Source organism: Danio rerio, chromosome 20, assembly GCF_052040795.2.
Source record: "Danio rerio strain M-AB ecotype USA chromosome 20, GRCz13ab, whole genome shotgun sequence".
NCBI classification, from domain to species: Eukaryota; Metazoa; Chordata; class Actinopteri; order Cypriniformes; family Danionidae; genus Danio; species Danio rerio.
Genome location: NC_141040.1, coordinates 33,231,951 through 33,247,871, shown reverse-complemented (window position 1 = coordinate 33,247,871; position 15,921 = coordinate 33,231,951). Strand labels below are relative to the sequence as shown.

At 36.1% G+C, this 15,921-nt stretch overlaps 2 protein-coding genes across 8 annotated transcripts in view; one reads left to right on the top strand and one right to left on the bottom strand.

The window, feature by feature from the left end:
- The window catches only part of LOC147839360 (uncharacterized), a 963,858-nt gene that overhangs the window by 62,202 nt on the left and 885,735 nt on the right, over nt 1–15,921 (bottom strand). The gene's annotated exons all lie outside the window — the stretch shown is intronic.
- The window catches only part of ryr3 (ryanodine receptor 3), a 152,358-nt gene that overhangs the window by 134,880 nt on the left and 1,557 nt on the right, over nt 1–15,921 (top strand). For all 7 annotated transcript variants that reach the window (XR_015518485.1, XR_015518484.1, XR_015518483.1 and 4 more), the window contains 19 exons: nt 867–955; nt 3,591–3,719; nt 3,799–3,903; nt 4,097–4,178; nt 4,254–5,560; nt 6,470–6,513; nt 6,596–6,761; nt 6,833–6,919; nt 6,997–7,197; nt 7,307–7,437; nt 9,554–9,596; nt 9,673–9,800; nt 11,221–11,281; nt 11,369–11,515; nt 11,600–11,734; nt 12,895–13,051; nt 13,146–13,210; nt 14,617–14,717; nt 14,796–14,847. Coding sequence is in view for 4 of the 7 variants with exons in the window: in XM_087298294.1 (XP_087154420.1) it covers nt 867–955; nt 3,591–3,719; nt 3,799–3,903; nt 4,097–4,178; nt 4,254–5,560; nt 6,470–6,513; nt 6,596–6,761; nt 6,833–6,919; nt 6,997–7,197; nt 7,307–7,437; nt 9,554–9,596; nt 9,673–9,800; nt 11,221–11,281; nt 11,369–11,515; nt 11,600–11,734; nt 12,895–13,051; nt 13,146–13,210; nt 14,617–14,717; nt 14,796–14,847 (3,230 nt within the window). In the remaining 3 variants the exon portion in view is untranslated. The remainder of the gene's footprint in view (nt 1–866; nt 956–3,590; nt 3,720–3,798; nt 3,904–4,096; nt 4,179–4,253; nt 5,561–6,469; nt 6,514–6,595; nt 6,762–6,832; nt 6,920–6,996; nt 7,198–7,306; nt 7,438–9,553; nt 9,597–9,672; nt 9,801–11,220; nt 11,282–11,368; nt 11,516–11,599; nt 11,735–12,894; nt 13,052–13,145; nt 13,211–14,616; nt 14,718–14,795; nt 14,848–15,921) is intronic.

Sequence of the window (15,921 nt, the reverse complement as noted above, 5' to 3'; positions counted from 1 at the left end):
ATTGGATTTTGGTTGTCACAACTGTCGAATAAATGTTAGTATTTGACATCAATGTGACTTTGGTTTTGCGCCCGGTCAGTACCTGGATGGGGAACCACATGGGAAAGCTGGGTTGCTGTCAGAAGTGGTGTTTGTGAGGCAGCAGGGGGCGCTCAACCTGCGGTTTTTGCAGGTCCTAACGTCTCCGTATAGTGAAGGGGACTCTATACTGCTCAGCAAGAGCCATCTTTCAGGTGAGACGTTAAACCGAGGTCCTGACTATCTGTGGTCGTTAAAAATCCCAGGATGTCCTTCGAAAAAGAGAAGGGCCCAAATGTTCCCCTCTGCCCTCTGTCCATCATGGCCTCCTAGCCATCCCCATATCACAATTGGCTTCATCACTCTGTTTCCTCTCCACCAATCTGCTGGTGTGTGCTGTGCGGTCTGGCATTATATGGCTGCTGCACACTGCTGGTGGATAAGGAGATTTCCCCCCAATGTGTAAAGCACTTTGAGTGTCCAGAAAAGTGCTATGTAAATGTAAGGAGTTATTAATTATTGTTGTTATTAAGATGTTGGCTCAAAGTTGGATTTTTTTCACTTTCCAACACAACCTAAAATCAACCAAATATCAACGTTGTTTGATGTCATAATTATGTCAAAATAACTTTGTCCTTAGACGCTGGCTAGACATTGAATTTTGATCACCTGATGTCACAACCTAAATCTAACTTAATATTAATGTCTTATGATGTTGTGTGCCTGCTGGGATGGCTTGCAAGGCAATAAATAAAACAATCAGAAAAATAGATTGATTTCACAAAAATTTTTTTGAAACACAAAATGTTTCACTGACTAATCTTTACTGTTTAATTTCCCCGCAACAGATTTCCAAAACTTCTTGCGAACCCAAACTGGAAACACTACCACAGTCAACATCATCATTAGCACCGTGGACTACCTATTACGTCTACAAGTAACACAGACTAAATTCGTAAAATATGTAGAGTTGAAGACAAAATTTTTATCCCTTCTCTGAAACTTTGATTCTTTTCTAATATCCCCCAATTGCCATTTAACAGAGTTTTTAAAACACATTTTAGAGTATAGTATTTTTGATACCTAATTTCTAATAACTAACTTATTTAGTCTTTGTCATGATGATATTACACAATATTTTACTAGTTATTTTAAGAGATACTACTGCTATTTAAAGGATTTGAATGGTAATAGGTTTTTAGATTAAAAATAAGCAAATACAGTGAGTGACGCTTGAAAAGGAGCATTAATAACAGTGGCACCGCCGCTGCACTAAAGGAGTAAAAAGTGTTTTTAGGTGAAACTGCAGTTTGCCACTATGCCGCTAGGGGGCACAAAGGGACGGGATGCGAACAGACAGAAATACAATGTAGCTGTAAATACCCGGCTATTTGTAAGTGAAGATGAAATAATGAAACAAAGCATTATAATTTCATCATTAATTATTAAAAAACTTGTTAACAAGCTTTATAATCACTGTAAACTTAAGTGAAATGATTTGGATTCATTTTGGAAAGTAAAATTAAAGAAATAAAAGACAACTAAAATGAAAGTACAAACATGCATTTAAATAAGTAGGCCTAAATAAATAAATAAAGCAGTGTTTAGCCTAAATATAGAGAAATGTACAGTGTTTGTTATTTTAAAGTGATAGTCAATAAATAGGCTTTTACATTTACAATTTCATTTACAGTTTTCATTTACATTTTAGTTGTTGGTTATATTTTACTATCTCATTTTATGTCTTAATTATTGTACATACATAATAAATGAATAATTAAATAGGCCTTGGCTGCATGGTGGCAGAGTGGGTAGCACGTTCGCCTCACAGCAAAAAGGTTTGAGCCTGGGCTGGGTCAGTTGGCATTTCTGTGTGAAGTTTGCATGTTCTCCCCATATTCATGTGGGTTTCCTCCGGGTGCTTCGGTTTCCCCCACAAGTCTAAAGACATGTGGTTCAGGTGAATTGGCTAAGCTAAAAAAAAAGTCTGTAGTGAATGTGTTTGAATGAGTGTGTATGCATGTTTCCCAGTGCTGGGTTGCAGCTAGAAGGGCATCCGCTGTGTAAAACATATACTGGATAAGTTGGTGGTTCATTCCGCTGTGGCAACCCCAGATTAATAAAGGGACTAAGCCGAAAAAAAAAGAATGAATGAATGAATGAATGAATAGACCTAAATAATTAATTATTTAAAGACATTACCTGCGAAACAGGTCCGGCACATGGTCTAAAAGGCTCTTAAGTTGAATGATACTTCATCAAAAGCATAAAAATAAATAAACCTCAAAGCAGATCCCTAAAATTATAATAAATGCCGCAAGTTTATTTTTAATAATATAGTTTCAGTTCAGTGCAGTTTCAAAACGTCAATGTTCTCTTTCAAATTTTAATTGTTTTTTTTCTGTACTATTTAAACTACTAATGGCTCAGTATCATTAATAGTTATATTTTAATAATAATTTCAGTCACCCTGCAAATGTGTGCGATATATAATGCGCACAAAACAGCATAAAAAAATTAAAAAGCAGTCAAAAGTTATAGCTAATTCATCGGAGTTGTACAAACAGGTCCAAAGCAATAGGTATGGCTCCTGATAACGCAAAGATATTTGAAGCGAAACGATCGGTCCTTGGAAAAAATTGAACATTATTTACAATATTATTACCTTTAATTCATAGCTTTGTCAAACAGTTCCCTACAACTATAGTTCAATTTTATTTCGGTCACTTTTAATGCTGAAAGTGTGAGGGTGCACTTGAATGGAAGGTCAGTGTAGCAGATTGTTGATAGATGTTGGTGATTGCGCTTTTATCAAATGTGACCGGACTACAATTGTACTACAGTCTCACATGTTTTTGGACGTTTATTTTTAATCTAAAAAAAAAACCTATATCCATTCACTGCATTTATATGAATCACTCAAGACTAGAGATTCAGCTGAAAATCCTATTTAAATTATGTAATGAAGAAAAAGTCACCTGTTTTATGACCTTTTATAAACATTTCTGGGTGAACTATCCATTGAATAGTTTTTAAAAATGTAAAAAAAAAAAAAAAAAAAAAAATATATATATATATATATATATATATATATATATATATATATATATATATATATATATATATATATATATATATATATATATATTTTTTTTTTTTTTTTTTTTTTTTTACATTTTTAAAAACTATTCAATGGATAGTTCACCCAGAAATGTTTATAAAAGGTCATAAAAAAAAAAAAAAAAAATATATATATATATATATATATATATATATATATATATATATATATATATATATATATATATATATATATATAAATATATATATATTATTCCAGCCAAACTAATATAAATTAGACATTCTCCAAAAGAAAGATATAATAGGAACTGTGAAAATTCCCTTTCTCTTTTAAATATTACTTGGGAAATGTTTGAAAAATTATTCAAATTTCACTAATTGATAATAATTTAGTCTTCATCTGTAGATATTAAATATGATAAAGCCTTATTAAAGCCAAAGTAAGTCATATTTCAGTATGCAGTAATGGCTGTATTTATTTTCGCCACCAGGAATCCATTAGTGATTTTTACTGGTATTACTCTGGGAAGGATGTCATGGATGAGGCTGGACAACATAATTTCTCCAAAGCTTTATCAGTAGCAAAACAAATCTTTAACTCTCTCACTGAGTACATTCAGGTAATGCTTATCCTGTTCGCCTGTGTTAGAGTACAGTGCATGTCTTTGCATTTCATGAGGCTTTATTTGCTGTATTTAGGGCCCTTGCATTGGAAATCAGCAGAGTTTGGCACACAGCAGGTTGTGGGATGCAGTGGTCGGGTTCCTGCATGTTTTTGCCAATATGCAAATGAAATTGTCGCAGGTAAGTGTAACACATCAGTGCATCCACAATGTACATGATTAAATCTACACATCTACCTAAGAAAAAAATACTTTTATTATCATTTTTTTAACCATTTATAGGAAGGTCAAATTTTGTATCTCAACTTTTAAATATGAGTCTCTATATGAAAAGATGAATTCTCTCTAGATAAAATGTCATTAATTTGTTTCAGGATTCTAGCCAAATCACTTTACTGAAGGAGCTGATGGATTTGCAGAAGGATATGGTGGTCATGATGTTATCTCTTCTAGAGGGTGAGAGTTTATCAGTCTTTCAACTGTAACTGGTGAGAGACTTGTAATTGTTAACTCATCATCTGCATGTTACAGGTAATGTGGTGAATGGAACTATCGGTAAGCAGATGGTGGACACCTTAGTGGAGTCCTCTAGTAATGTGGAAATGATCCTCAAGTTCTTCGACATGTTCCTCAAACTAAAGGACCTCACTTCGTCTGACAACTTCAAGGAGTATGACCCAGACTGCAAGGGCATGATCTCCAAGAGGGACTTCCAGAAGTCTATGGAGAGCCAGAAGCAGTACACACAATCCGAGATTGAGTTTCTCCTCTCCTGCGTGGAAGCAGATGAAAACGACATGTTCAACTACAGCGATTTTGTGGAACGCTTCCATGAGCCAGCCAAAGACATCGGCTTCAATGTGGCTGTGCTGCTCACTAACCTATCAGAACACATGCCTCACGACTCGCGTCTGTCCACCTTTTTAGACCTGGCTGAAAGCGTGCTCAGCTACTTTGAGCCATACCTGGGCCGTATCGAGATCATGGGTGGTGCCAAAAGAATCGAGAGGGTTTACTTTGAGATCAGCGAGTCTAGCAGAACCCAATGGGAGAAGCCACAAGTCAAAGAGTCCAAACGACAGTTCATCTTTGATGTGGTCAATGAAGGTGGTGAGAGCGAGAAGATGGAGATGTTCGTGAACTTCTGTGAGGACACCATCTTTGAGATGCAATTAGCCTCTCAGATCTCTGAGCCAGACCCTACAGAAAGACCTGAGGAGGAAGAAGAGGAGGAGTTGCACAGTCTTCTCGAAGGCTTGTCTGAGGAGGAGGACGCATCTCTGGAGTCCGCCTCGGCCTTCACCGCAGCCTGCGCTTCTGTGAAAAAGAGCATGTCTAATTTCCGTCAAATGCTGACTTTTAAGAGTATGAAGAAGCAGATGAAGAAGTTCAGAAAGCTCACCATCAGGGAAATGATCACTGGCTTCTTCTCCTTCTTTTGGATGCTCTTCACTGGATTCTTCAAAGGCATTTTCGGCATCATCTTTGGATTCTTCCATATTATTTGGTCCTCTATGTTTGGAGGGGGTCTTGTAGAGGGGGCTAAAAACATGAAAGTGACTGATATCTTGGGTAATATGCCAGATCCGACTCAGTTTGGGATTCATGGGGATGTGCTAGAAGCTGAAAAAGCGGAGATCAGCGAGATGGTGGTGTCGGCAGACATGGTGCAGATGACAGGGGCTGGTGGTGGTGAGAAACTGGAGACTGATGTGATCATGGATTTACTCAATCCGGCTGTGAAAAAAGAGGGGAAGCATGGAGCAGAGCCTGGTCTGGGTGATGTGTGTGAAATCCTGACTGAGACCAGCGCTCCGGTTGAGAAGAAGAAGAGCCAGGTTTGCATTCCTTATGTTGACTCAGTCTACTATACAGTCGTGTGAAAAGGTTTGGATACCCTGTTGAATCTGTATCAGGACATAAAAAAATCCTAAATGGTCATTGGTAGGTCCTAACATTTGGAAGATGAAACCTCTGAAGGACAACATCACACATTTATTTATTTAACAAAACTAGCCAAGCCAAGTCATTGTGACAAAAACCTATGCCTGAACATCCACTTTTAGCATTCTGTATGAGGCATTTGATTAGCAGTCTTGTGTTGTGTTGTTTAGGTGTTTTATTTCTAACCGCCAAAGATAAGAGCATTTTACATGTCCTGTGGGGAAAGATTGGATTTTCAAAACGGCGTCCTAACATTTTCACATGACTGTGTATCAGCTGATATTTGTAAGATGTAGGGTGTTGCAGTAATTTGCCAATGACTATGGTGGACACAAAAGACAGTTGCTTTGTACTTATATTTTGTGTTATAGACACAACTGTTGCTTTGCCAGAAAGATCAGCATGTTTGTTTATTCGGCCAATAAGACCACAGAAGCTTTCAAAAATGGAAATTAACGGCCAATAATATTGCTGTTGCTAGGTGATTTTTTTTTTTTGGGGGGGGGGGGGGGGGAGCTTTTATAACAGCGAGAAAGCCAGTACAAAATGCACTGCTTCGTTATCCATTGTTTTTTATGCAAGTCAGATGCTGTTCTGCTGATAATTACACACTTGGCTAAAGTTGGCAAGCAGCGCCTGGTTAGCACTGTTTAGTCTGAAAAGTTTCCTGTGCACAACATGTCAAAATCACATAATCTGACACAGTGGCTTAAATATTGTGTAGTCTGAACCCCTCATTAGTCCTCAAAGACATTTTGTTTCATGCAATTGGTGGATTTGACAAGGTGTATTTGCTTTCACAGAAAGTAGCAGCAGAGAAGCCAGAATCTGAGCCAGAGAAAGCGGAGTACGTTGAATTTTTTTAATGAATTAATTAGATACTGATAATTTCTTTGACAGAAGGTCCTGACACCCCAATGTTTTTTTAGCACCGAGAATCAAGAGAAAGAAGACAAGACTAAAGAGGAAGCACCCGAGGAACCAGCAGCAGAAAAGCCAGCTCCGAAAGTTAAACGCGGCTCATCAAAGGATGAATCTCCAGCTTTCATGGCCAGCTTCTTTGCAGGACTTGAAGTCTACAAAACCAAAATGCTGGTAAGAAATGAATAAAATCACGCTTTTAAAGAGACAAACATGAAAGGTTAACTTTTACTTCTACTCTCTAGAACTACCTGGCTCGTAATTTCTACAACCTCCGCTTTCTGGCTCTGTTTGTGGCCTTTGCCATCAACTTCATCCTGCTCTTCTATAAGGTGCCCTTTTTTCTTAGATCTTCAAAAGGGCTTTATGCAGAATTGATAACACATTTGAATATTGCTGCTCTCTAAAGGTGACCGGTGATTTCGACGATGAGGAAGAAGAGGAAGGATCTTGGGGTGGTGAGGAGGAGGAGGCTGATGAAGATGAAGGAGGAATGGAGTATTTCATTCTTCAGGAGAGCACCGGCTACATGGCTCCCACATTGACTTTCCTGGCTGTTTTGCACACTGTCATTTCCTTGCTCTGCGTCTTTGGATATTACTGTCTTAAGGTTGATCCCGATTCCTCTAGTTTGGTTTCATTTGTCAGAGACAAAATAAAAGAATGTTAAAGCCAGATGTGTCACAACAGTAATCATGCTTTCTCCTTACTGACTGTAGGTTCCTTTAGTGGTTTTCAAGCGGGAAAAGGAGATCGCGAGGAAGCTGGAGTTTGATGGTTTGTATATTACTGAACAGCCGTCTGATGATGACATCAAAGGACAGTGGGATCGTTTGGTCATTGCAACTCCGTAAGAAACACTTTGGATCTTCTTTTTCATTATGTGTTAAGTTACAGTTGCTTACACTGTCAGGGTTTCAGATATTATTATACCTAGTTACTAAAACAATTATCAGTACTCTAAAAACACTGTTAGTGTGCTTTAGTAGTAGCAAAGTCCCTTTAGGGCAAGTCATTTCACTCAGCAGCCACCTTTGAAACGCCTCTCGGGCAGTATGCTCAGGCATTCTGTCCTAATGGGGAAACATCAAATTCTCCAAAACTATTTGCCAAGCTTACATTACATGTTTAGAGCCGCCAATAAAATGAAGCAATAACTGCCTTGTAAGTTTAGTTTCTAAAAGTCTGAATCAAACAGAATAAGCATGTTTTCAGGTCGTCGAGCTGATGCGCGCATTCAAAAGGAATGAGATCATGACACCAACCTCATTTATGGCCATTCTACATATTATCATCCTCTGTTTAGTGATTATCTAATTGCGCTGGTCTTTTGAAGTAATCCAAAGCTTGGTCTTGATGGCGAATCTATTCCAGAAATGACAGCAACTCTGTTTACAAATCTGTGGGCGTTTGAGTTATTGCTGTCATGTGATGTGCGTTCGACAGGACGGACTGTACCGCGTTTCATACAGATTACGAAGGCAAAAAAAAAATTGTTTTCAAGTGCACTTGCTTCATTTAAAAAGGAGAGATTTCAAGCTTTATGCGTGTATATATATCCTTATGTCTATGTCTCGTAAAAGCAGACGGATGATCGGAGCTTCTTTGTCAGTTTATTGCGATCGATAATTGGCTCCTGTACTTGTAGGCGGGGCTTCATTCGCCATATCAAAGAGCATAGAATCACCAAGAGGCGACACTCTAGTGCAATTTGGGAAACAGCCACTAGATGGCACGATGGCCATTTTGGAATGGAAACTCCAATAGAACAACAGCATATTATAAGTCTGTAAAATAAACTATTAAAAGTGCTGATGATTGTGATTCACAATTAAGTGCTGTATTTTCGTCTTTCAGGTTGTATCTCAGCTTTAATGCGCTTTTTTTAAAAAAATAAATAAAAAACAAAGCAGCTGCTTGCCATCGTGACAGCAAGATTCAATGGACAGCTGACCGCTTTCACTCCAAAATGGCAGAATCCGGAGCTGTAGCTGGGCGCTGCTGTTGCAATGGAACGTTCTATTAAGTGTCGCCTCTTGATCATTCTAAGCTCATTGGCCATATGGACCATTATACTTTTCTGCATGAAAACTAAACGAGTGGCATGTCTTGTGTTTTCTATGGTCTTTGGTAGAGGCATGTGATTTGCAATGTAATTGCAGTTATAAATTTTAAGTCATTTTTTTTTAAATGAAGTTTAAAATTAAAATTAATGGTTAAACAATCTTACTTGTTGATATAATGTGCTAAAATGTTAAAAATATTAAATAATTTTTATTGAGAACTTTTTTTACTGCAGAACATTTTACTTTGGAAAATAGACAGTTTTACAATATTCCACATGAAATAATAAACAAATTCAAAAATGATAATAATAAACAAAAATACAAGACACAACACTGGGGATTTACATTGTTTCAGATTCTGTGCATTGTTAACATTGCAGTAATCAATCAAATTAATCCAGTGTTTCAGAAGTGTCATTTTTCAGTCTAAAAATAAATGTCAGTTCTTCCATATTGCTTATTTCCTTCACAATTTATATCCAAGCACCACTAGAGGTGGTGTCATGCTTATACCAAAAACCTGGATATACTCTTCACAATATTTGTTTTCAATAAACATATTAACTGAATAAACTATCAACACAAAGAAATATGTTAGGGTTCAATGCAAGTATATTGTTAACTTTCTTAAAGCATTACATATGTCCATTTTGTTTTTCATTAGAACATAATTAAGTGAGAATTTGTAACTAAAAGTAAGTATTAACCTAACCCATAAGGTCTCTTTATACATATTTCATTCATATAGAAATATCAATTAGAGTATCAGTTTAACACATGTAGCTCACATACTGCTCATCAGAACAACACAGTAACTAATCAATCAATCAATGCTTTGAGGTGTCCATTATTTGATGCCATGTATGCATTATCACGGTATCCATTACCATCTTTTTCCAGGTCCTTCCCTAACAATTACTGGGACAAATTTGTGAAGAGGAAGGTAATCATATGAAACTTGTCATGTGAATCACTGATGGTAAATGTGACTTCCTGGTAACTTTCATTGTTCTCTTCAGGTCATTAATAAATATGGTGACCTGTACGGAGCAGAGCGCATTGCTGAGCTGCTTGGCCTGGACAAGAGTGCGCTGGACTTTGATCCCACAGAAGAGGCTGTGGTAAAGGAAGCCTCCCTGCTCTCCTGGTGAGCTCACGGATTCCAATTACGGCTTCAATTTTATTTTAAACCGTTGTTTTCAGTCTGTTGACTTCCTGGTTCTGTGAAGCCGGCACAGTGTGTTTTGATATGAACCCCATAAATGCCATGCCCGGGGGTGTTTCAGGGTTTGGGATGTCACTAACCCAGGAAGAAGCTCATTGTAGTTTCTGTCAACTGTTCTGTGAGCCTTAAAGGGATAGTTTGATAGCACTCAAAAATGAAAAGTCTCTCATCATTTACTCATCCTTCGATTGTTCCCAACCTGTTTGAGTTTTTTTTTCTTCTGTTGAACACAAGGAAATATATAGTGAAGAATGTTGGGGGTAGAACAGACATTGACTTCCATAGTATTTATTGTTCCTGCTATGGATGTCAGTGGTTGCTTTTTTCCAATACACTTCAGAATATCTTGTTTTGTGTTCAACAGAAGCAAAAAATCACGCTTGGAACCACTTGATTGTGAGTAACCAATGATGAAATGTTTTTTTTATCCCTTTAAAAAGGTATTTCAGTAAAAAAATAAAATAAAATAAATAAAACTTTAAACTGCAACACAAATACAATGCTCAGTTTGGCTTTGCATATTTTAAAGTGGTGGTCCACAGTGTATTTTTAAGGTTTGGTTAATTTTATAAGATAAAAAGCAATGTGTGCTCATGCTTCACTTGTAGAAAATCTGGTTATTTTTTTCAAATATCTTACTTTGATTTTATACAACTACTCAGCTAACTTGAAAACAACTGTCATATTTCCTAGTTGCTCTGAAAGGCTCACCCTCAGGAGGCTCTGATTGGTCAGCTAACATAATGTGCTGTGATTCATGGATTGGCTCCATGTCACACCCCTACAAGTGTGTGCTTTTGCACTGCGTAAACGCTGTCAGTCAGAGTAGCTGTTAGCAGCATTAGCTGCCTAAATCAGACAGAAAAATAAAGAGCACACAGCTGAACCTCACGCCTGCTCTCTAAAATAAAATCTGACAAGTGTCTTTCACATATATTTGGAATAAGCATGTGTAAGTAATATAAAATGTCTCATGTCTTTTGCGAGTTTATTATTTGAGATGTAGAACACACAGAAAGCATCCACATAGAGAGACACTGCACGCGCTGCTGAAGAATGTGGCTGTTTACAATTTCATTGTGTGAAATTACAGGAATACCTTTTGAAAACAATACATTTAAATTGTATTTAACAAATATTTTCACATTACTTTTGTTCAAATAAATGCCTTTTTTGCTGAAAATATGTTACCAATCTCAAACTCTCCAACAGTATTAAACAATTGTTAGATCTTATTTGCTAACCTTAGTAAATTCATTAATCTTACATTACATAAGAACATAAAATTGTGAAATCATTTTCAAGGGCTCCTTAACAATACAAGATTTGGTTTCAATTGCAGGTTGAGCTCCATTGACACCAAGTACCACGTGTGGAAAATGGGGGTGGTGATGACGGATAACGTGAGTCTGGCTTAGATATGATGTGAAAACATTAGAAAAATCATCATATATCAGGACAATGACACACTTATTTTCTTTGCTCTCCAGTCTTTCCTCTACCTGATCTGGTACACCACCATGTCTATTCTGGGACATTACAATAACTTCTTCTTCGCTGCTCATTTGTTGGACATCGCCATGGGCTTCAAGACCTTGAGGACCATCCTGTCTTCTGTGACACACAACGGCAAACAGGCAAGTGTCCTCCAGCAGGGGGCGCAGTAGAGCCGTTTTAAAGATCTCTTCAAGTCTAATGAGAAGCTGATGTGCTTTTTTCAGCTGGTGCTGACCGTGGGTCTGCTGGCCGTGGTGGTTTACCTCTACACCGTTGTGGCTTTTAACTTCTTCCGCAAGTTCTACAACAAAAGCGAGGATGAGGACGCGCCTGACATGAAGTGTGACGATATGATGACTGTGAGTTTTGCTATGTGTTTTCAAGAGGCATTCATTTGTTTTTATTGTTGGGTTATACTGGCCATGTTTGCATCAGTACATGATTGCACCATGAAATTTTGAGTTGTTAGTTTCAGAAAAGCACTTTTTTATTAAAAAAAAAAATGCATTTATTCTGTCAGATGATGCACTATACAATGTCCAGCAGTCATGTGACCAGAGTCCTGATTTAGTTGTTTTTCCTTCTTGATTTTTAGTAATATTTGTTGTTTTGTACTATTTGTCTATCAATCTATCTAAATAAACAATATATATATATATATATATATATATATATATATATATATATATATATATATATATATATATATCCCATTTAGCTTCAAAAATCTATTTTTTTTTCTTTTTATTTTTTTTATTATATTTATCAGTGTATGTCAGGATTCAGGTCACATGACCACTAGACATTACTTCACAATATCTGAACAATATATACACATACACAGTGCTAGTAAGGCCCCTTTTGAAAATGAAGATTTTTTTAATCAATTTCTCAGTTATTATAGGCAATATATTTTGATGCATTTAAACAAAACAGATTTATTAAACAGATATATTTATTAAAATAATATTTTAGTCACCAAACATATTTAGAAATTGAAAGATAATACAATTAAATTGTAAAAAAATATAACAACCTACAAAATTTCAACAAAATTTGATTGATTTGATTTTTTTTTCCTTTTATTAAATTTGTATTTATTATTTTTCTATAAGATGTAAATTTGGGTAAACAAATTTTTGGACCAATTTCGTAAGTTATTTTGTTAGATAAGCTCCAGATTTGGCTTAATCTTATTACTTACACAAATGAGTTAACTAACAATACATAAGAACATAATATCACTTATTTAATAACTGTCAATGTCAATACATTGTTTCATATTAGTTCACATCACATTAATAAAATAGTTTTTCAGCTAAAAACGCATTAGTAAATTATGAAATTAAGATGAATACATAGTATAGAAGTATTGTTCTATTGTAATTTGCTTTGGCTAGCGTAAAAAGTAAAGACATTACTCTAATCTTACCATAGTTACCTTATGTATCCATGTATTATGTAGATGAGTAGCTTTTCCAGGTCATTAATAATTTAACCCGATCGCATGGTTCCTTAGTGCTACCTGTTCCACATGTATGTGGGTGTGAGAGCCGGCGGTGGCATCGGTGATGAAATCGAGGACCCTGCTGGAGACCCTTATGAGCTCTACCGTATACTGTTTGACATCACCTTCTTCTTCTTCGTCATCGTCATCCTGCTGGCCATCATTCAGGGTAATGCAATACTGCTCCAAAAGCAGGCAACACGCTCAATGCTTTGAACATTCAGAACAGCGGCGTAATGTCGAATGCTTTCATTGTCATCCAGGTTTGATTATTGATGCCTTTGGTGAGTTGAGAGATCAGCAGGAGCAGGTGAAGGAGGACATGGAGGTCAGTGGCTACAGTCAATTCATTATCACTTGAATCCAGTCCTGTACACAGTGCAGTCATTGACCTTACACAATCATGGCAAATCTGAACTTTTTGATTTAGTGGCCAATTTCATTTTTACTCATTCATACATTTGAGTACCTCATTCCCCAATGGGGATTAGGGGTGGGGTTTGGGGGGCATGCCTCCTTTTAAAAGTCGTACAGTTACACACTAAAGACAAGTATGAGATTGTACGTTATCAGATACTTTTCTGAAAACACGTAAAACAGTTACGTTTCCTCTTGAGATCGGGCTAACATCCAAGGTTGTTTCTTCTGGATGTTTTCTTCACTTTTCTTCAGTTCACCTATAGTGCTTCTTCTTATTTTTATGGCGTAAAGGTGTATTTCTGCCACCTACTGAACTGGAGTGTGAAATGTATTGGCTGCTAGTGAAACATTATCGTTACACCCTTAGTTCTGATTTAGTTTTTATACACACAGTTCAGTAATTTACACCAGTGACAACTGCACTAGATTAACTTTCCACCGGACTGAACAACTAGTTGTTGATCACTTATTTAAACATTGAGACAGTCAAACTGGATGCCGACAAGTAAATAGAACACGTTTCAAGAATTTTGGCCCTGTTGATCTTCTATATTCAGCTGTTAATTCACTTTTAGTGCCCAACCCTGTTATAAAATAGTTTTTATGGTGACATAAAGTTTCCATATGTACATACCAGTACACCATTATAATATTCCCCAATAAACATGATGTCTGACTTTATTTATACATATACAGTATATGTATCCCGAGGAACATGTCGTGCCTTTTCATGCGAAATTGAAAATTGTCATTTACTCACCCTTCACTAGTTCCACACGTATGTAATTGTCTTTTTCTTCTGTTGAACACAAGAGATTTAGAAAATGCCTGGTTGCTGGCACCCATTGACCTCCATAGTATTTTTTTCTAATATGGATATTAATGGGTACCAGCAACCAGCAATCTTTAAAATATCTTCATGTGTGTTTAACGAAGAAGAAACCCATAAAGCTTTAAAACCATGAGAGGATGAGCAAATGATGAGGTCACTTTCATTTTTGGGTGAACTATAGATTTAATGACTTATAAACAACTGGGAAAATGACCCATTTGTGTTGTCAAATCTTTCTAGAGGGATGTAAACAGTCCACAATAACAAGTCACTGATTTAACCTCAATAAATCCAAAGCTATTGAAAATATGATTTATACATATATATATATTAACTCTCAAAATAAATACTCAAGATGCTTAAAGTAAAAGCTCAAAAATAGGCAACTCAAAAATAGGTACAAAAGTATTTAAATGAAGTTCCCTCTTCTGAAACGTCACAGTATGTATGTGGCCTAAAAAGAGCACATTCTGTTTTTCTAGACTAAATGCTTCATCTGTGGAATCGGGAATGACTACTTCGACAGAACTCCGCATGGCTTCGAGACGCATACCTTACAAGAGCACAATCTGGCTAACTACTTGTGAGTAAAAACACCAGATGACCTTTATTAAGCAAACGACACACTTGCATATCCTGATATAATATTTCTCTTGAACAGATTCTTCCTGATGTATCTTATCAACAAAGATGAGACTGAGCATACCGGTCAGGTAATCTAATCAAATCTATTGGATTCCTTTAAATATCCTGCTACCATTTTATAGTTTGAGGTTGGAAACGATTTTGATCCTTGCGAATGTTGATTGTGGTATGTAAAATAAAAAGATTTTTTTTCAATTTTCAAAACTTTGTTGTAGGAATGCACCGATATGGATTTTCAGCCGATATCGATAACCGATAATTTTTCAGATTTGAAGGCTGATAACTGATTTCTATATAGGCTGATAAATATAAATATTGCTAAATGTTATATTTTTATACAGTGAACAACTGATTTTATTTTAAAAGCTTCATAAAAGTTTGATCTGATCTTAGTCTTAGTTAGAACTGAATAGTCTACTCAAAGCAAAAATTTATATAGACCTAGATTCACGATTACACAGAAATCAGCATGCCAAGGATAAATGATTTCCTTTTCTTCGCATAGCAAATTAACATGCAACTTGACTGTTGAATAAAAAATAATAGGTTAAAAAACAAAATGGGATTTAATTAACAAAGTTATATAAATATGTTTAAATAAAATAAAAGAATGAAGAACTGAGGCTAACTCAAATGTTCTTAAATAAAACGTGTACAAATATGTAATGTCTAAAAAAGTATTTTAAGAGGTGTTTTGACAGTTCAGAGCCACTGTACAACCGAAAAGCTTAATGCAGATTGTATTAAAATTACTTAATCTATCGGCTTGAAGATGGAGAATTTTAACATCGGACCGATAACGATAACATTAAAAACAGCATTTATCGGCCGATAACAATATGGCCGCCGATATATCAAGCATCCCTACATTGTTGCTTTGTAAACCTGCCCTTAAGATCAAAATATATTCAAAACAAGTGCTTTTAAACCCTATAAATTTCCTGTCTGACGTTTGAAATACTGTTTCCAGATGCAAGCCACTGCTTATTTAAATGGAGAAAATATTTGTTTATGGACACTGTTTAGTCATATAACACATTGAAGTGAATTTTCTATAAAATCATGGTGCACACCACAGTCTCCGCACTTGCTGCATCACAGACACCAATATTTTAACAATTTATTAAAAAAAAAAATTAAAA